This window comes from Rhea pennata, chromosome 1 (assembly GCF_028389875.1).
Source record: "Rhea pennata isolate bPtePen1 chromosome 1, bPtePen1.pri, whole genome shotgun sequence".
NCBI classification, from domain to species: Eukaryota; Metazoa; Chordata; class Aves; order Rheiformes; family Rheidae; genus Rhea; species Rhea pennata.
In genome coordinates this window covers 22,739,764-22,761,615 of record NC_084663.1, presented here as the reverse complement: position 1 = coordinate 22,761,615, position 21,852 = coordinate 22,739,764, and the positions used below count along the sequence as shown (strand labels likewise).

Below are 21,852 nucleotides of genomic sequence, written 5' to 3'. Positions count from 1 at the left end.
CCTGTAACTTCTACAGGCAGTTCAGTACTTAGTAGCACACTATTCTTGTCTATTTTATTGTAGTAAGATAATTTTTTTTTTGAAAATGTTTTTCCCTTCCCTGATTAAAAGGGTTTAAGGACAGTGATGTGATTATTGTTTACTAAATTAATGACTCAATTGATTTTTTTTTCTTTTTGCATTCCAGAAAGTTAGGACACAAAGTTCTAAAATTTTATGTACTATTCTAATCATCATGATTATATCAGTATAAACTCGCATTCAGAAACACAGAGCCAAGAGCAAATAGTAGCTAAGTTTTCAAAGTTTAGATGAATCACTGCCTTTTATAAACTGGCAAAATTCAGAAGGCAAGCGATCAGGCAGACTCGAAAGAAACTTTATTACTATTTTATTACTATTGCTATTTTATGCATCTCTGAAGTTTAAACTATTTTAAGAATAAGAAGCAGCAGCAACCACAAGTAAACATTATTTTTTAAAATAGTTTTTGAATAGTATTTGTTTTTAAATAAACTGTTTAAATCATTAAAGCATTAAATTATCCTAATCAGTAATGTAGAACAGAGAGTGCTAAGACAGTATGTGCCCTTCTATAATTCCTAACCAAGAACAAGGAGAGGAAATGCCACTCAGGAATATCAATAGTAGAATGTGTGATGATTTTATATGGAAAAGAGATCACGATGAAGCATTTTATAGTATCTTCACAGGAAAAAAGTCCTTGAAATTAGATTATATTGGTAGCATATTGAATACAGGTAGTACAAATTTAAATCTATGAATTGATAACAAGGCTAAACAGAGACGAGGGATATTGGTTGTGTCATTGCTGGGAATTATAAATGCCATATGAGAAAAAGTAGCTCTTAGCTAAAAGAAACAAAAATGCCTAACAAAACCGATCTGAAGGCTGAAAAAACCTTATACTTAACAGTTTGCCTTTTAATACCTTCAAAGGCTTGGGCTTCTTTCATGGTATTCCTGGCTATTGGCATGACATACAAACTTACAAATTGTGTGGGATCTTATTATCTGCAGTACCAAGATAAAATACAGGAAAACTGAGATAAATCTGATTTCTGAGCCCAATCCTCAAGTCCTGAAACACAGATGGGAATATATTCCTTTTAAGAGTTCAGTCAAAACTTATAGCTGAGAAAGTCATGTAGAAGTTACAGAGAAAACCAACTGGAAGGACAGCTTGCAACTGGGATAAGATAAGGATAAAAGTCTCTGATATTGAGCTTCATCTTTTTGATTAAATTTAACAGCTCCAATCCAACCACCAACTTTTGGAGGGGCATTTATTTTTTTTATTTAACCATTACAATTATGGGAATGGAGCATCTCGTATGAGGAACGGCTGCAAGAGCTGGATCTCTTCAGCCTAGGGAAGAGAAGACTGAGGGGGGATCTTATCAATGTGTACAAGCACCTGAAGGGAGCATGTCAAGGGGACAGGGACAACCTCTTTTCAGTTGTCCCGTGTGAGAGGACAAGAGGCAATGGGCAGAAATTGAAGCACAGGAAGTTCTGCCTGACCGTGAGGGGGGATTTCTTCACTGTGAGACTGACCGAGCACTGGCACAGGTTGCCCAGAGAGGTTGTGGAGTCTCCTTCTCTGGAGATCTTCAAGGCCCACCTGGATGCAATCCTTTCCAGTGTGCTCTAGGTGATCCTGCTTGAGCAGGGAGGTTGGACTAGATGATTTCCAGAGGTCCCTTCCAACCTCAATCATCCTGTGATTCTGTGTGATTATATCCAAGCAGAATCATCCATGATGTATTGTTAATATTATCTTTGGTCTTTTGAAAGAAAAGATGAATTCATGCATGAGATATTCCATTCTTTAAACTTGAGAAAAAATCTAGATCATACTAGACTGACTCACCCACTTTGGGGGCTTTGGTATGAGGAACTACGCAAGATTCTGATTTTCACACCTCCACTTTTTCATGCATAGATCAACATTCTCCACCTAGTGTTAACTTATATCACAGATTCTACCCTGACATATTGATTACATTTACTTAAAAGCAACACGCCTGGGGTATTTTTGTTATCCAAACCTTTAAATTTGAATGAGATAAGCATAGGGATCATCCTGAACCATTAGCTTGTTTCAACTCTGCTGGAGACCAAGTCTCTTTTCCATTCCATTGTTATAAGCCATCTTTAAGTGGCTTTAGCCAAGGGTGCTAACACTTATAGATACCTTTTTGTTCAGCAGACTTCATAGCTTTTTTCCTGTGGGTGATAATACACAGGCAACCTTCACATGAGTGTCTCACTTCTTAAATCTATCCTTTGCTATTATGCTTACTTTCTGGGTGAAGATTTCTTCCTATTTTCTGACACAGAGAATATAACATACTTTTAATTCATAAAATACCCAGCTACCAGTTTGAAATCAGAAATAACTTTGAATCTACCAAGATACATCCTATGTGTTGTAGATACTAACTTTTACTCAGCACGTCAAATTGACAGGCATGATGATAAGTCAGATAACCATCTGTTGTAGCTTTCAGAGAACCCCAGACTGTGGCTTGTACACTACTTGAAGGCCTTAAAAAAAATCCATACTTTTCTTAAAATAAATAAAGAAAATAATATCAATATCAAGGAGTACAGGATTAGAATGATGAGCTACGATTTAGGTCAGTGAGGCACTGAATTTCATCCTTATTTGGGGAAACCTCATACATAGTAGAAGACAAGAAGTTATTGTCCGATTTGGGAAATGAGAGAGTGTATGTATGGATTCCACATTTTGGTATGAGATATGTGTGCTCTGTGAAGCACAGTGCAATACATCTTTGAATCAATGGCCCTTTATACACACAATAAATCCACTGGTCCAGGAAGTGGAGGACTTCTGGTGCATGTCTACATGATTTGTCTCTTTGACACTCCTGGAAAAACTGGGGTGCAGGTGCACAGTTTATGTCTTCAGAAAATTTGGAAGGACATCCTCATAACACAGACTGCATGCTAGTGTAACCAGACAGTCAGAAAACCTTGACAAATAGGGTAATAAAAATCTTCATATTTTAGGTGGATTATATTGTTTGGTGAAAGAAAACGTCACAAGGAAAATCAAGGCACATATGCAGAGCAGAAAACTGGGTATTGTTGCTGGGTCATCAGTCACAGAGATGATGGTACATACCAGTACTGCTGGTGGTGATGGTGGTAATTAAACAAATGAGAATGGGAATGCTGACACTAGACAAAAAGTATCTATATAGAAAAAATAGTGGAAGCAGTCTGCTCATGGAGGACTGAAGGCAATACTCTTGTAGTGAATTCTCTAAGGAGTAACACAAAGCCAGCATCTCATAGGTGAGATGAAATTCATCCTATGGATGGAACTGCTATACAATCTGTCATGCCCATTGTGTCTAGGTATGATGCCTGAGCAAGCAAGAGCAAGAACTCCAATACCAGCTCCATGGATTTTTTTTTTTGTTCAAACTTCAGAGAGACTTTCAGACTTATATACAATGTAAAATCCTGTTCTTCTCACATAAGGACAAATTGTGAAGACATATTGATTTGTTTTTTCCTCCATTTTTAAACACAGTTCCTAAACTAAATAACAAGTTCATGACTTGATCTATCATCATTTTACCAAAAGCTTAATTTGCTCTATATATATTTCAAGAATAAAAAAATAAGAATTTCTGTCATGTGCCTTCACAAAATTCATATAGACAACTCCACATGGGGCGAGAGAGAAGGTCACTGAAAATAGGAATGAAATTGAACCACATGCTACATCTGTGTAACTATGTCAGCATCATGACTGGCTGTGTATAAATCAATTACTAATTTTCTCAAATATTACCTACGAATTTTTTCCCTCAGGTTTGACAGAAATCTCACACTTTTCTTACTAAAAAATAACATATATTGCATGATTGAGAAAGGTGAAAAGGAGGACTGAAGGGAGCCAGAAAAATCATCAACAGAAAGCAGTTTATTTCCTGCACTCCAATCATAGAATCGGTAAGGGTGGAAGGGACCTCTGGAAATCATCTAGTCCAACCTCCCTGCTCAAGCAGGATCACCTAGAGCAAGTTAGACAGGGTTGCATCCAGGTGGGACTTGAACATCTCCAGAGAAGGAGACTCCACAACCTCTCTGGGCAACCTGTGCAAGTGCTCCATCACTCTCACAGTGAAGAAATCCCCCCTCACGGTCAGGCAGAACTTCCTGTGCTTCAATTTCTGCCCATTGCCTCTTGTCCTCTCACACGGGACAACTGAAAAGAGTTTGTCTCTGTCTCCCTGACACCCTCCCTTCAGGTACTTGTACACATTGATAAGATCCCCCCTCAGTCTTCTCTTCCCCAGGCTAAAGAGGCCCAGCTCTCGCAGCCGTTCTTCATAAGGCAGATGCTTCAGAGGGCTGGAGCATCTGCCCTATGAGGAACGGCTGCGAGAGCTGGGCCTGTATTTGAAGAAGCCCTTCCTGTTGTCCTTAACATCCCTTGCAAGACTCAATTCCAACTGGGCCTTAGCCTTTCTCGCAGCATCTCCACATACTCTGACGGCATTCCTATAATTCTCCCAAGTCGCCTCTCCCCTCTTCCACAGTCTGTGTACTTTCTTCTTCTGTCTGAATTTGGCCAAGAGCTCCTTGCTCACCCGTGCAGGTCTCCTGCCCCTTTTGCTGCACTTCTTACTCATAGGGGTGCACCGCTCTTGAGCTTGGAGGAAGTGATGCTTGAATACTAGCCAGCTCTCCTGGACCCCCCGTCCCTCTAGGGCCTTAACCCATGAGATTCCACCAATTAGGTCTCTGAAGAGCCCAAAGTCTGCTCTCCTGAAGTCCAGGGTTGCAATCCTGCTTCTTGCCTTAGTTCTTTCCTGCCGGATCCTGAACTCCACCATCTCGTGGTCACTGGTTCACATCTCTAGCCAGTCCCTCTCTGTTGGTAAGGACAAGGTCCAGCAGGACACCCTTCCTCATAGGCTCCTCCACCATTTGGGACAAGAAGTTATCCCCAATGTATTGCAGGAGCCTCCTGGACTGTTTGTGCCTTGCTGTGTTGTCCCTCCAGCAGATGTCACGGTGGTTGAAGTCCCCCATGAGAACCAGGGCCTGTGATTGTGAGGCTACCTCCAGCTGTCTGTAGAAGGCCTCATCAACTTTCTCTTCCTGGTCAGGTGGCCTGTAGTAGACACCCACAACAGTGTCCCCCATGTTGGCCTGCTCTTTGATCTTTACCCATAAGCTCTTGACTGCCTCCTCCTCCCCCACTGCCCCTAGGCAGAGCTCGATGCATTCCAGTTGCTCTCTCGCATAAAGAGCAACTCCACCACCTCGCCTTCCTGGCTTGTCTCTCCTACAAAGCACATACATAGCCATCCATGGCAGCATTCCACTCATGAGAGCTATCCCACCATGTCTCCGTGACTGCAATGAGATCATGGCCCTGCGATCACACACAGATCTCCAGCTCCTCCTGTTTGTTCCACATGCTGCATGTGCTGGTGTACAGGCATTTCAAAGAGGTGGTCATGCCTGCCTGGTTTCCCAGGAAGGGTGTACGGGGGTCCCCCACTGCCATGTCCGAAACACACATCCCCGGCTGCATGCACCTGTTGGAGGACCCCCAACCCAACTTGTGTTTTGCTGTCTACCCCGTCTGTATGACTCCCCCCCTCCTACTTAGTTTAAAGCCCTCTTCACTAGGCTGGCCAACCTGTTTGCAAAGGCAGATGTGCCCCGCTTGGTGAGGTGAATCCCATCTCTCCCCACCAGCTGTTGATCTTCAAACCATGTTCCATGGTCATATAATCCAAAACCCTGTTACCAACACCAGTGGTGTAGCCAGTTGTTGATTTGGGAAATTTTCCTACTCCTCCTCCTATGCCTCCCCCTAATTGGCAGGACCGATGAGAAGACCACCTGGGCTCCCAGACCCTTGACTACCATGCCCAAGGCCCTGAAGTCTTCTTTGATTGTTTCTAGTTTGTTCTCTGTATCATTAGCACCCCCATGAAAGAGCAGCAAAGGGTAGTAAATATATATATAATATAAATATATTTACATATAAATATATATATATAAACAATTTGAAGTTAATGTTTTATTTTCAGTTACCTGTGCATTTCTTGATATTGCTGTTTCTTTTTCCATGTGATCCTAACTTGCATCCAAAGTTCTCCTCCCAAAATTCTGCAAACCATACATTTCTTCGATTATTAGCAAGTGTTCTGCTCCGAAAATATCTATCAAATCCTACATTAAAGAGAATTGAGAGGAAAAAAAAATAGAATATGACACAGTATAACAATTGTCACTTAAAGCCAACAGTGGATTCTGTACAGATTTCATAATAAGAAAAAGTCTTAAGTATAAACTATTTTAAATAAGATGTTTTAAGCTTATATAAGTAATAAATGATTAAAAATATTGTGTGTTTTACTATTTTATATTTGTAATAGAACAAATTTTAAATAGCTACAGCAATTAAAATGGTCTATAAGGCTTGAATAGAATTCTGTAATGAAAAAAGGGAATGCAGAGAGCTAGACAGCTAGTGAAACAGCTTAATTTTTAACACAATAGACTAGATCCAAATAAAGATTTATTCACTACAAGATATTAGGTAAATTTTAATCACTGCTTAGTCAAACACTGTGATCCAAATAAATTTCATTTCATATACACCTAAAGTTATGGGGTACCTCTCTGTTAGATCTGAGGTACCCAAGACACCTTAAATTCTGCTTCTATTTAACCCTTAATGACCCCAACTGAGAAATTAAAGGTTCCTGTTTAAACCTAATCAGATCCGAAGAAGCAGAAGCTGCACACATCTTATTCTTTCAGTCCCTCAATCAGGATCAAACTGTGACCAGCACAACCCATAGGAAATAAGCATTTCATAAAATGTTTCCAGGGGCCAGCTTCTCCAAGCAGCATCAACAATGCTCAGAATTTCTAATAGTTTACTAGTTTTTACCTCCTACTGTCTGTCTTTGTACCCTCCTGGTAATGAAGTGGTTAAGTTCAACAGCTTCCACTTGCTAGAATAGTGCTCCATATGTCAGGTCATAAACTTTGTTAATATACTGGCTTCTTAAAGTAACATATCAAAAAGCAGAACCTAGATGCAACTCCCAGAAGAATGAGCTAACTCATATCACCCATCTGATGTTCTCCCTTTTTGTCCCAGAGAACCACTAGGCTATGGATAAGAAACTCTCCTCAGTGTCAGTCACCTCCTCCATTCATGCTGTAATTATTAGGCAATTATAAGATTGTCCTATTGCAAATTCAGCATCTCCTTATCTTGGAGTGATATTAAAATCAAACAAAAAACAGTTAAACAAGGAGACTTTCTCACTTCTTTAACGAAATAATTATTTATCCTTTTGAGAAAATACTCCAGGCTCTGGTCCTGAATGAATGGAAACCTCCACACACGTTACAGCTCTGCAGATGTCCAAAGGAGGGACAGATTTCAGACACAGCCTTAGGTTCAGTTTTCTTTTGGCTAGATGGTTCCTCTTTAACATTCAGGAGTTATTACTACTTGGAGGTATTTAGCTTTATTCCTACCCTGAAAACAGAACTAGATGTCTAAGATAGGGATTTGAATCCTGCTGTGAGGGCAAAGTAGTGAAAAGTTAAAAGGTAAATAATACAAAACTTAGATTCTTAATTGGATTAAGCTTCAAATCAATAGACAGATCCAAACCTACAAATCATGATCTCCTCAACTCGTAAGGATATATGCACTGAACTCAAGGACCTAATCGTCTCTGAAAAGATATGAATAGAGATATGAAATGAATATTGGATTGAGCCACGTGACTGAAGTTCTTTAGATGCATAGCTTTCCCTGAACTCAAGGTCTACATGATTTTACTTTTTTCTTTCTTTTTTCTTAAAAGGGCTAGAATGTTTGAACATTATCAGAAAATCAGTCTTTTGTGTCATTTGCATTCCTACCATCAATTGAGGCTCTTTTGGGCAGAATGGTTACTGCTCCTTCTGCAATCTCTTCCTGCTGCTGCACCGGTGAAATTTTTGATCCCCAGCTATCTGAGCCAATCCAAAGGAAATGTCCAGACTGATTAGCTTTTTTGGCTGCTTCTAGTATCCGCCTATAAACAAACAAATAAATGACTAATCAAATAAACTGCATTTACAAAAACTTTCTGATTAGAATCGCTTTAAAGCATTACATCAGGATATGTATAAATAAGATCACTCTAATCAAATAGTTTTTACAATCTACAGCATATTCAAAACCAAGCATAGAGAACTCAAGCTGCACATAAAAATGTCCTTAGCCATATTTTTCTAGCATTCTTACTGGTTTCTTCCTTTTCAGTCACTGAATAACAATCTGCTTGAGCTTCATTTTTAGGAACTAAGAAGTCACTAGATCTCCAAGGAACAAACAACAGCAATTTGTAATTGCAACTGAATTTCTTACTGAAAACATTTACTTTGAATTGAATCTGAAACCTCCTGTGTGCACCATTGTTCACTATCAAATTGCACTTCTCTGTGAAGAAGGAACATCTCTGACATAGAGAATTAAGAAACAAGCACCTAATATCATCTTCATTCGCAAACATGATCACTGCTCGAGCATTTGGAGTTTCCAACAGGCGCTTGATGATCTTGTCAAATTCTCCTGCTCTTGGCTCTCGAGGGATTTTGAGTGACTGAGCAATGCAAACACCTCCTGAGGAAAAAAGAAATCTGAATTTAAACATTTTAAATATCCACACCTTAACCATAGCTAAGTATACAGGCAACGAAGCAAGATCTAATCTGAGAAAAGGCAGCTTAGCCAGAAGTTACCTGATCTATGCACTTTGAAATATGCACTATACAAGCTTATGCACTTAATAGTGTGTTCAAGATTACAACACAGTTACTTGTTATTTTGTCTTTTATAAAATATTTAAAATAGCAGCCTGAGCCAGATCTGTGGGCACCATTCACTGGCTCAGTTAGATAGAGTTGCACAGGCTTACCCTGACTGATGGCAGTCGGGAACCCCAAGTTTGTCACAGGATTGCATTTAACCTTGGAGTTGCAATTTGACAGCTATCTTGTATTCATAATGTGGATTTTGGGGTCAGCTCAGGCACACACCTCTGCTTTTTCAGCAGAAAGTATATGGTTAACAATAAATGCTGTGCTTCCAGAACTTAAGTCTCCACTTTGAAATTTTCTCTTACGAACAAATACGTACAGATCTCCTCAAATTGTTATTGTGCCATTCTTAATTAAGTTGCTTTGATTATTTAAGAGATTTTAGTTTGTCATTGAAAATTTTAAATTACTAATCAGCAAATGAACACTAAGTCGAAGATATTTATATCTCTTTCTGACAGAAAGAATGAAGAACTAATTGAAATTCTTACATTTTACCTGTGCCCTGCAAAAGGGTACAGCTTTCCACAGAAACTCAGTAATTTCCAATTGCATTTATACACCAGTACAGAAGAAACCCTGGAGTCCAGTTAGAACACAGTTCCGTGGATGTGTCTGAGCAGGTGTGGAAAGAAATTCACTGAGAGCCTGGTTCATGAAACACTGAGTCTAGATTGGTACCAACTTCCCATTCCATACTGAGACTTTCAGTGTTTACTGTTTGCTGGTTTGTTTGTTTTAATTATTTTTCCTTTAAAAACTAATGCCCAGATTCTCACTGGTATATCTAACTCCCACTAATATTGGCTGTTGCTTGTTCTCTTGTAGAGAATCTGATCATTAATAAAATCAGATAATTAGGAAAACATGGAAATGTTTGTTTCTAGCAAAAGGCAACAACATGTTACTAGACCCAGGCAAACCAAATGATAAATTTTGCCTCTCTGCATCTCAATAATTCCACACTGAAGATAGCTTTCAGTATGAGTAGGAATAAAAATATGCCTTAAAAGAGCTGTTCTATTTGTAACGAATACTAATGGCTATTTTCTGACATAGAAAGTCATTCTTGGCACATATATATCTATATGTGAAAGATAATTAGAAAACTAAATCACAAATAGTTGCCTGCATTGTGTATGGGGAAGCTTTCCAGCCTCCTCAATGGTCTTGTCAATGCTATCAAAATGTCAACTTTACTTTTTCCAAAGTACATCACAAATTAAGATGATACACACTGTCAGTAATAGGATGTGAAAAAAAAAAAAATAGTGGCCCAAACAGATGCAGCATGGGATCTACAGCTTCTTGAGGAAGTTCCTAGAGGTTTCTTGTGTTAGCTTTATTAAAGTAAATATATTTAATTTTAAACAGAACAAACATAAAAGGTCTTTTTAATTTCTTTTACTCAAATATAACACTTAGTAAAATATTATAGCTTCATTATCACAATCTGTTCTGCCTTTGCTGAATCTCATTCACTTCAATAGTTCTTTGCACAGGCAGATCCCGAGTTAGAATCAAGTCCAAACATGGCATAAATGAAGCCTGGAATTATCAACTGCCAGTATAAAAATAACAACTTTCAACTGAAATCAGCCAGTTTTAGTCAAAGACAAAAATATCACCTTTTTGATTATTTTATCAGATTGGGAGACGCATACTATCATATAGATTTATCCTGAATTTTTCTCTACTTCATATGAAGGTAATAAAATTTATGGATGAGAACATCTGCCTTTTTTACAAAAGTTGTTTGTATTCATTTATTTACTTTCTTTGAATAGCTTTGAAATATAAAAATAAATAATTTGTTCTATCTGCTTTAAATTGGTTCCTTTTTCTGGCAACACTTTTCTCCTCATTTTCATGAACAGCCTGGCTCCCCATGAGGGATAGCTAATTTGCCAATAAGAACAGATGAGACCATACATCAGGTGACTCTCATATTCACCATGTTTCTTTGACAATCCATTAATGAAAAGATGGCATGGTATAATAAAAAGCTTTAGCATTCATATATTCTAAATGGATATTAAGCGATGGTGGTACCTCAAAAAGTCCTTCACTGCAACCTCTTTCTGAGGTAAGGGGCTGCATGCCTGGCAATGAAATGTAAGAGAAATATTCAACAGATACCCTATAGGTTTAAGTAATAGCAACTTGCTGTTCAGAAAAAAATCTGAAAAACAACACTAAGCTCTCAACTGACCCCAAAGTCATTCAGGCCCAAGACGCACAACAGATCCTAAAAAAAAAATATGATATAAAGGAATAATTTGTTATCTCATAAATTCTGAGAGTACATTTTTCAACCATTTCTATTCATGCAATGGCCCTTAGGAAAAAATATTCTCTCCACATGAAATGCAAATACTACAAAATGCATGTATTTAATGTACTATATACTGCCATCTACAATTCTTCTGGAGTGGGTATAGAACAGTGAAAAACTGCAGTATCCAAAAAGCTATTTTCAGTCAAAATGGTGTAGAAGAAACACCATTCCATCATTGCAGCAGCAAGTTTAATCATGACTGTGCTGTGCATCTTAGCATCTCTACATTGAAGAATGTGTTAAGTACTAACAGGAACAAAATAAAATGCAATTCAATCTTACTGCTACATTTATAATGAAATCTGCAAGCTATCTCCTGACACACAAAACACTTTGTGTGAATCCCTATCTGTATATTACACATACAGCTGTTGCTCAAACAAATAACAGGATATCAATTTTCAGCTAATGATGAAACGCTAGATCCACAAAGGTTCTTACAACATTACAGTGTCTAACCTCTAGGCACCTTGTTGCCTTTGAAATCTACAGCCCTATCTAGCTTTTGCCCAGACACAGAAGGAGATGAGTTCCTAGGAACAGGATTTGTAGGAGCCAGCAAATTGGGGAAAAAAAAAAAAAAATCCCTCCAAAATAGCTGAGAAACACAAATACACAAATACAAATAATATTGCATCAGTGATAACAAGAATCTATTTGTCTTCTGCTTAACAGGTATCAAGTATGATATCCCAGCACCTGGGGCCATGGGACTCAGGTGATGGATTATGAAGAGGGAGAGCAGAGGTAAAAGCTGGAAACTGGGCACAGCAGGCACTGCTCTGCTCCTAAAACCACAGCTCTTTCCCACTACTCTGCGCTGTGGTTCACAGCTCATAATTCATGTGTTTTGAAAAGAGGGACATAACCAAGCCTGGTCTACAGTAATACATGCTTTAGTTGTTTTCTCCATTGTGATAAAAACATGTTCAGTGCTAGATTCGGCTTGCTTACAGGTATAACACAGCTTATGGGAAACACGGTATCACTGAGGAAGCATGTTTGTGAAAAATGGTAGATTTTGAAGATATTGTCAGTATGCTGGATCAATAGGCTTTCTCCTTTCTTTTGTGCTTCTACAACAATGGTTCTACCAGTGGAAAAAAAATCAAACAAAAGCGAAGTGTGGTACTTGCATCATTTTGATGGTTAAACTTATGGTGATTTTAAAATGATAAATATTCATTTTACCTCTCATGGGTTCTGAAGTCACAAGATGGCATGTTAACTGTAAACCATTAAATACTCAAGTGTGCGGAGGTGGGTGTCAGCAGAAGTGATGCTGAACGTGTATTTGGAAAATAGCAAGCAGATTTTGTCAAAAAATTGCATTAACAAATGCCTTTCCTAAAGCAAAGACTGAAAGATCAAGCAGAAAGTAAATACAAGGGCCATATTCTCTCCTGCCCCCACTACAATCCAGCATTGTGCATGCTGGACCAATTAAATGAGATTTGCAAGAAAGAGTATTTTTACTAGAAAAGATGAAGGAAGAATTTTCAGTTCAAGCCTGTTCAGTGATGAGAGCACAACCACATAACTTAGAACTAGTTTCTCCCCTTAAACTATTTTATCTTCCCGTTTATATACTTAGCCGTACCGTTATAAAGGGGGAAGGGATCAAGGTGTGCACTTGCTTTGACAATTTCATTTCTTAGGATAGAGGCACACATCATTTCACACAATATACACCACTGCAATCCAATTATTTCATTGCAGCTTCATCACAAATCACACTGTTCCTTAAAAAGCTCAAGGGAAACAGCTAGAGCATTCCTGGGAACCAATCCTGCCTAACGGGACTTTTTCAGCTGCCTTCAAGTATATGTTTTCTTTTTTAAGATGAGTTATATATCACTGGTCATTAGGCCAAGAAAAGAATTGTAATACAGGCCTGTGAAATGTTTCCAAATGTTTTACGTTACAGAAATACGTGGAGACAAAGAAGAAAGTTCTTATTCCAAATAGGGGAAAGCTGCCAGAGACTCAGAAGCATCAGTCATCCTCCTCTGAGGCAAGCAGGGTGCTGCCACAGGCAGACACAGCCTCTCTCTGAGGGGGAGGCTCTGCACTTCTGACTTCACCAAGCGATGCAAGAGCAGTGAGGAAAATCAGACAATTAGATTTCTTCTTCTTTTCCAGTTTTTCCTTAAAGCCTGGCCTGTTCATACTGAAGACTTGGTTCAATGATAAGCATTACTGGAGAAATTAAAAACAAAATGCCCCACTCTTAAGTTCTACTGACAAAAATCACGTGATCCTGTGACTTAGTGAATCCATCAACACCTTCTTTTTAAGCAGGCAGTTCATTACGCAACAAATTTGGATGTTATGAAATCTGCCTACTAAAGAAAAATAAGGCAAATGACTATACTGCATTGCACTTACTTTCCCTGATGCTTATAATCAAGAATTTTTAGGCATTTTTGTATCTCTAGAAGCCCCTAACAATAATTTTCTAGAGTATGAATCAACAGGAAATGACAACCAGGAAGAAAAAATTCAAGACCAAATTTCACAAGCAATAGTTCTTCAAGATGTAAATGTTTTCCTTGATGCAAAAGAAGGAGAATCACTAGGAGTCCATGCTCTGGCAAGAATGTCTGAATGCAACCATGCACATGTTCCAGAGCTACCTTCACTTAACTATCCCCAAAGCACATATGATCAGTGAAGAAGTTATATGGACCTCCTGGTAGGTTAGCTTCATGAAGACCTCTGTAGGTTCTGCTGCTTCTACTGAAGTACATGCCATGGCATATTTATTGCTGTTCATCTCCAAATTTAGTTAACACAAGTTCATTTGAATATACCTCCTTAGCTCCAGTCACCAACTGACTGCTGCCGGGAAATAACCTAATCTCTTGAGGCTTTTCATTTCCTCAGAAGCTCACCAAATACCTCAGCAAACATTCAGTTGCTTTTGTGAAGATGGTTGAATCTTCAGTCAACTGTGGCAATACTTTCTGATGAAAGGGAAGAGATGGAAAAACAGTAAAAAATGCATCGTAGATTGATTTCACAGAATCGGTAAGCTCGGAAGGGACCTCCGAAGATCATCTAGTCCAACCTCCCTGCTCAAGCAGGGTCACCTAGAACATGTTAGACAGGGTGGCATCCAGGCGGGACTTGAACATCTCCAGAGAAGGAGACTCCACAACCTCTCTGGGCAACCTGTGCCAGTGCTCCGTCACTCTCACAGGGAAGAAATTCGCCCTCATGGTCAGGCAGAGCTTCCTGTGCTTCAATTTCTGCCCATTGCCTCTTTTCCTGTAACTTGGCACCACTGAAAAGAGTCCAGCCCCATCCCCTTGACACCCCCACTTAAGGTACTTATACACACTGATCAGATCCCCCCTCAGTCTTCTCTACCCCAGGCTAAACAGGCCCAGCTCTCACAGCCGTACCTCATAGGGCAGATGCTCCAGCCCTCTGATCATCTTTGTAGCCCTGCGCTGGACTCTCTCCTGTAGCTCCATGTCTCTCTTTTCCTGGGGAGCGCAGAACTGGACACAGTACTCGAGATGAGGCCTCCCCAGGGCTGAGTAGAGCAACAGGATCACCTCACTCCACCTGCTGGCAACACTCTTCCCAATGCACCCCAGGAGACCATTGGCCTTCTTGGCCACAAGGGCACCTTCCTGGCTCATGGTCAACCTGTCATCCACCAGCACTCCCAGGTCCTTCTCTGCAGAGCTGCTCTCCAGAAGGTCAGCCCCCAGCTTATACTGGTGCATGGGGTTATTCTTCCCTAGGTGCAGAACTCTGCACTTGCCCTTGTTGAACCTCAGGAGGTTCATCTCTGCCCAGCTCCCCAGCCTGTCCAGGTCTCTCTGAATGGCAGCACAGCCCTCTGGTGTATTAGCCACCCCTCCCAGTCTGGTATCACCAGCAAACTTTCTGAGGAGGCACTCTGTCCCCTCATCCAGGTCACTGACAAAGAAGTTGAACAGGATGGGACCCAGCACTGAGTCCTGGGGGACACCACTAGCCACAGGCCTCCAACTGGACTCCACGCCACTGATGACGACCCTCTGAGCTCTGCCTTTCAGCCAGTTCTCAATCCACCTCACTGTCCACTCGTCTAACCCACACTTCCTGAGCTTGCCTAGGAGGATGTTATGGGAGACAGTGTCAAAAGCCTTGCTGAAGTCAAGGTACACAACGTCCACTGCTCTCCCCTCACCTACCCAGCCAGTCAATAGAATTTGAATTTAATTTGAATTAGATTTGATTGCAAAAAGTGGCACAGAGTATCCAGTACACTGAAACATAACAGAAAGTGAGAGATTTTGTTATAATCTTTTAAGAGACAAATACCACGTGCATTTTGAACCAGTAGGTAGTCCTTTTCCATTTATTTAAATAAAAATTAATCTCTCAAAAACCTTTAAAGGTTATAGTAAAGCTGTTTTGGTGCATAAGCAGGTCAATGGTGCTTTATTCACTAACATGTCAGCTATATTAGTTTTTCTACTCAAAACGAACAGCCTTTAAGAGCTCAAAGTGTTAGGTTTTTAGTGTTTCAGCAAAGGACTTTTAGTAATGCATCTTATTTGAGCTTCCATTTTTTCATTTATTTGCAAATAAAAAAGCTTTAAAATGAGCTCACTGAAACCAAAAAGCAAAAAAAAACAAAATTTCGTATAAATATATCTTATTCATTCACTTTTAAACTGTATTTTACATTTCTGCTTGTATTTATAGGCATGTAGGCATGCATATTTCACAGACACATGCACTCACACAGACACCTACAACATGAGCAAAGCAGATGTTAATTCTAAAATAGAAAAAGAAGAAAGAGAAAAGGAAAAAAAACAGCTCTGGTTCCATAGAACACCACAGCTATTGGCTTCAATGACCGGAATCTATCTCTAAGGTAACAGGAATCAAGAGAAGTCTGTTATTTTATAATTTCACTGTCTGAATAGCAATATATATATATATATTTTTTTTTTCTTTCCTCCGAAGAAACACTATTGACTATATCACTACAGCTTTCATTAACACCAGCATCTGAAGGAAAATAACTACAAGGGATATTCTCACCATCACGAAAACTAATGAAAAAAAAAAAAGACATACAAACATATTTCATTCTTACTTTGACTTTTCCTTGTTATTTGTGTAAATGAAACCCAGTTTTCACAATCTTGAAAAGAAAAAAGGCTAAAAGAAAGATTCATCTGTAGTGAGGATGTTTATGAATGGGGAAAAATCATATACCCAGCAAAAAAAGCCTGAATAAATGCATTTTGGAAGGTTGAGCGAGGAATTTTCCTCCAAATAATGAATCACTGTATACCTAGTTCATAGAGGACATAGGATGCTCAGTCAACCTTCAAAACAATCTATGACCAAAAGAATCTAACTGAAATTGGTCTCCACTTACACTTACTGGTCAGTTGTTGCAATGCTTTCATGGTGATACCTTTTGTTATCATTCACAGGGGAGATGAATATCTCCCCTGGGAAAAAGTGGTTCATTCTGCTTTCATATTTGCAACTTGAAAAGCACAGTATGAAGGAAAAAAAATACTATTTTTCGTTTTCTTGATACATGCTAATACATTTTTAATGAGAAAGGGAGACCTTCTTTTTGTTGGTTTTCTAAGAACTAAGAAAATATAGAGGGTAATTTTTGATAAACTCCTAAATTCAGAAAAGTTTTCAAATTGTTGTGATAAGTGAACATCAGCTCTGTTTGTAACAGAATAACAGTGTGAATTTGAAGTCTGGCCTATGGTCACCTATTTTGCTCTGTAAGTAAATTTGCTTGAATTTGGCCTTATTTTTTCCTCCTTTTCTCTAAGATTCTTAGTACTGGTGGGACTGAATTACACAGAAAAGATTTGGATTCAATGTTTTAGGGAGCTGAGATGCAAGTAGCTACTTCAAATAATTCTAGAGGCGAGTCAAACACAAAAACTCCAAGTTTACCTCCAAGTACCCAGCTGATGAATTGTCCCAGTTGCTCCATCCTGCAAACGTCTTGGTTAAACCTGGCACCACGTTCACAGGCACAGTACCAGCAGTCCTGTGCAACATATTGCTCTTTGGCACTATCATCTTCCAAGGTTTTGCATTCTCCTGTCAAACAGCTGGGCAGACCCTTCATGAATGCAGCCAGCTGAAGCTGCAATCCACAATGTACACACCAGATGTGCCTATTCAGTGTCATGTAGATGCCATAAGAGCTTCTGGCAGTCCTTAGACCTATGTTCAGGCAGGAAAAGAAACCCTACCATGAAAAAGGTTGGATTTTGCACAGCATATTTATTTTTAAGGACTAATCTTTCTTTTTTTAGCATAAATTATCCTTCACAGGCATTTTTTGTTTATTTTTTATTCCATATCCTGCCTGTTTTTTTAAAAAATGTTTTATCAGTTATATAAGGGATTCTGCTTAGTTAAATTTTTCTGGACTGCCTGACATTCGTGGTAGGCTGGTGACCTATTTTTCCTTTGCATGCATCTGTCTGTTATTGCGGTGTTCAGAAACTGGCTTCAGTCACATCTGTTGCACTTACACATAAAAGTCAGTTACCTGCCTGTGTATTAATCGTGCCTTCTATGAAAAATAGCAGCAATCTTTTCATTCTGAACCTCTTTGGTCTGCTTTAGTAAGTGGATAATTTGGGTTAGTAATGATGCAAACAGCCAAGGACTCATCTTCCCCAAACCCAGAGCAGAGGACAGGGGCATAACAGGTAAGACTACTGTGGAAGCAGTACACATTATCTTCTAATAATTCCTGTACATTTCAGGCACATAAAGAAATTAGCATCGGGCCTTCTGTTTGTGTCTGGCTAGAAGTTACTCACTGACAAATTCTAATCATAAAATTTCCACAGATTTCTTGCATCGATTGGAATTCTAAAGAAAAAGAAAAATCCATTCTGCTATCTTCTAAGATATGCTGGTGGCAAAAGCAATTATTTCATCTTTCTTTATGCATTCTTTTATCCAAACAATTCAGTTTCAGGTAATTACTCTTAAAAATAGGCAGATGTTATTTAGCTTAGGTTATCTGCAGTTGTAAAATATTTATTTTCTCATTATTTGAAACAGGTTATCCAAATAGTTTGCATATAAAAATTTACTTTAATGACGATAAACCTAAGACTGATTACTGAAGTTTGAGCTCCAACACACAGTTCAAATAATAGTCGCAAATTTGAAGTAAAACATAATATCTTCAACCTGATTTTTGTCTGAAACTGAGAAGAGACAATTCTGTAACATAGAATTGTACGCCCAAATTTGTAATGAAAGTCAAAAAGTGATCACAGATCTTTCTGTAATTTTTAATCTCAGGGGAACATATAGGTAAAGCTAATTCCCAGTGGGCAAATATAATATAGATTCATAGTCTATGGAATCTTGCACATGAGGGTAATAGATTCTTTAGACCCTTCACATGACATGCCTAAATGCCATGCTAAGATCACTAGGTGCTCATATGTAGCCTTGTACCTGACTGACCTGAGATTTTTTCATGGAAATTTTCATTAGAAAGTACACTGACTTCAGCCATACAGGAATAAGCCCAAATTTCTCTTCCAAGCCACATTTACCTCACAAATATAACTTCAAATATATGGAACACTGTTCATTCATTAGATGAAAAAAAAAAAAAAATCAGACCCAAAGAGACTATTACGATCATCTAGTTTGGCCTATTTCATGCTAAAGATGGGTCATAATCTTCTTTAAAGTATAGGTTACTCTTTGGAATGCAAATTTCAGTAAAATTTAATTTTTTTGCACTTTTTGATATAATTTTCAATAATGTAAAGATACAAATTGCATTTTTTCTAAAGCTAAAGTATATCTATTCCAAACATGTTTAGCTAATAAGGTAAACATTTCAAGGTAAGAAGAGGCTACCACACCCCTGTAGAAGTTTTTCCAAGGGTTAATTTTCCTCACTGCTGAATAAAGAGCTTTTTTCACCAGGTTCATTTATCTACAACAGGGATTCCTCTCCCTCATTCTTCCCAACATAAGAACTTATAGACTAGGATTAGGTTATATCTTTACCTTCGCTTATATGAATTGGGAATCTGGAGTTTATTTAATCACTTGCTGAGTGGTAGGTATCCTAGACTGCAAGGTGTATTTACAAATTCACGTATCTATTCTGATGTTAATACCTAATTACATAATTTCTCTTTAAAGTACTTTGAGAGCTGAACACTTGGGTAACACCACCACCAATATCTAAAAATATTGGTAAACTTTGCTCACTTATTACCATTAGGGGTTATAAAAGATGAAGAGAATAAAGCTAAATCTTGCATATTTAGGTCTCCATGATTCTAAACATCAGTTGAAGATATAGTGGTACTAAGAAACACAGCAATAATTCTTTTATAACACAGCAGTAAAATAAAGGTGTGAGATACTGAGCAAGCAAAGGAATCATCCATTAGCCTTCCATATAAATAATAATCATACTGGCGCCAACATAACTTTAGAAACGTAACCAAATGAGTTGGCTGCATAGCCACTGTAGCTTTACCAAAGTCTGTGGCTTTATGTTACAAGGCTTCAATCGGAGAACTAAGCTGAAGAGAGGAGTTTAGTGTCTTAAATACAAAGATATTTAATACCAAGTGCTAATATACCCTTTGAGAAGAAGTTTAGGAGTGAGTGGCTCTACTAATTAGTCTTTTCTTACAACACGCTGGGGTGAATGATTAGCTTAATTCATAAAGCCCTAGGAAAAAAAGATACCCAATGAAAAGTGATTAACCAAGAGATATGCTTCAGAGGGATACAACAGTCCTGAGGACTTAGAGCCAAAGGAAGGAGCAGTAAGGTGTTGAGAAGATCTGTGCATGCAATAGAAGAGAGCTTGTATTTCAGACAGGTAAGGCAGTCTGCTTTAAGATATGTAGTACCGACTTAGAAATGATGGGGCAAAAGAAATTTTTTTTAATCCTAGACTATAATAAGTGCTGATAAGGTACTTACCGATTCTTGGATGAAAGGCATTCCTCCTTTTGTCTTGATGGGAAATGACCACCAAGATGGAAGTCTCTTGTACTGAGTCTGTCAAGAGTTGTACTAGGCCAGGACATATTCCTGACTGTCCTTCTTTGAGAAGTAAAACATGGTTTCATTCTTACTAAACACTCTGAAAGAAACAAAGGTTCTGCCTAATGCCAAAGAAGGAAAAACATGGGGAGAAAGCTACACAGGAAGAAACAGGAGAAAACCTGCTCTCTCCCCTGAAGTGCATAGCTAACATAAAAACACATGTAATTAGAGGAATCCAGGCTCAGCTGCTTCTATGCAAATAACAGCCATACTACAGGAAATTGCTATTAACTGAAAAAGACATAAAGGAGCTGGTTGCTTTATGATAAATTAGGTATTGAAGAAGCAGCAAAAAAGGATCTAGTGACTGGTAAAAGATGCCTGCACCTCACTCCCTTCTACCAACTGCTTAACAGAGCCATCATTTTGTGTAGACAATGAAGCAAAAAAGAAACAATTATGCAAAAAACCCTACAATGACTAAGTACAAAATTACTTTTAATATAGACTCTGAACATCACACAGTAGTGGACACCATTATGTCGTTAATATAGACCGAAATAAAAGCCTATTTTATTGTGAATCTAGTCTCCACATAGAACTTTGATCAACAAACTATCTCATCAAGGGCCCAATAGATTTTTCTATGGCCGTACCATGCTCATCTGATCACATGGTTTCAATAATTCGACATGACCATTCTAATACATGAAACATCTTTAAACATCCTTCATTATGCTTTTCTTTTTCCCAAAGGCTATCAAAAATTATACTAGACAAAAATCTATTATCCATAGAGCACTTCTATCTCACTCATTATCAAAGAAAAATGCAGATATGCATGTTTTCAAAATTAATTAATTCTGAAATGTATTTCCCATCAAATATGTCAATGATGTAACAGAGGAAAAATGAAGGTCCTTCAATTCACTCTGAGTTATAATTTGAATAAAGATATAACATTAGCCCCATGGACTCATGAGAAAGAAACTCCACTTTGTACTAACAAAAAAAATCCATCTTGTATTACTCGACAAAAGTAACAAACCAGAACAGACAATGAAGATAACATACAAGACAGAGCAAGTAAGGACTGGAGGACTGTGCTACATTCATTGTTCTGTATAATGCAGAAATAATAACGATCCTAAAACAAAATTTTCTGAAATTGCTTAGTACTACAATAATAATATACCTTTGTTTGCAATACTTTAAGATTAATCTCTGTCAAGTTTTGAAGTGGAAAAATAGGCAGTGGGGATAAGTCCTTTATTCTCCAAAGAACTTCTACTACAGAGTGTCTGTAACTCTGCCAAGTGAAAGAAGAGAAAACTAGAAGAGGGCATAACTCTTCTCAAACTCTTGACAGTAAAGCTACCTTGGGACTGAAATATTCAAGTCAGACATTATTTTCAAATCCCAGGAGAAATCAAGAAAATTTACTAAAAATTTGAATTTTGGAATTTTAAATTTTTAAAATTTTGAATTCCCAAAGCAGCCAAAATACCATAATTTCAAGCCCATTTTTTTCTATAATACAATCAGCAGGT

At 38.3% G+C, this 21,852-nt stretch overlaps 1 protein-coding gene across 1 annotated transcript in view; it reads right to left on the bottom strand.

The window, feature by feature from the left end:
- GRM8 (glutamate metabotropic receptor 8) overlaps positions 1-21,852 on the bottom strand; it is a 343,040-nt gene that overhangs the window by 188,035 nt on the left and 133,153 nt on the right. The window contains exons 3-5 of the mRNA XM_062601411.1: positions 8,584-8,719; positions 7,975-8,129; positions 6,118-6,255 (exon numbers count right to left, since the gene is read on the bottom strand). Coding sequence (XP_062457395.1) covers positions 6,118-6,255; positions 7,975-8,129; positions 8,584-8,719 — 429 coding nt within the window. The remainder of the gene's footprint in view (positions 1-6,117; positions 6,256-7,974; positions 8,130-8,583; positions 8,720-21,852) is intronic.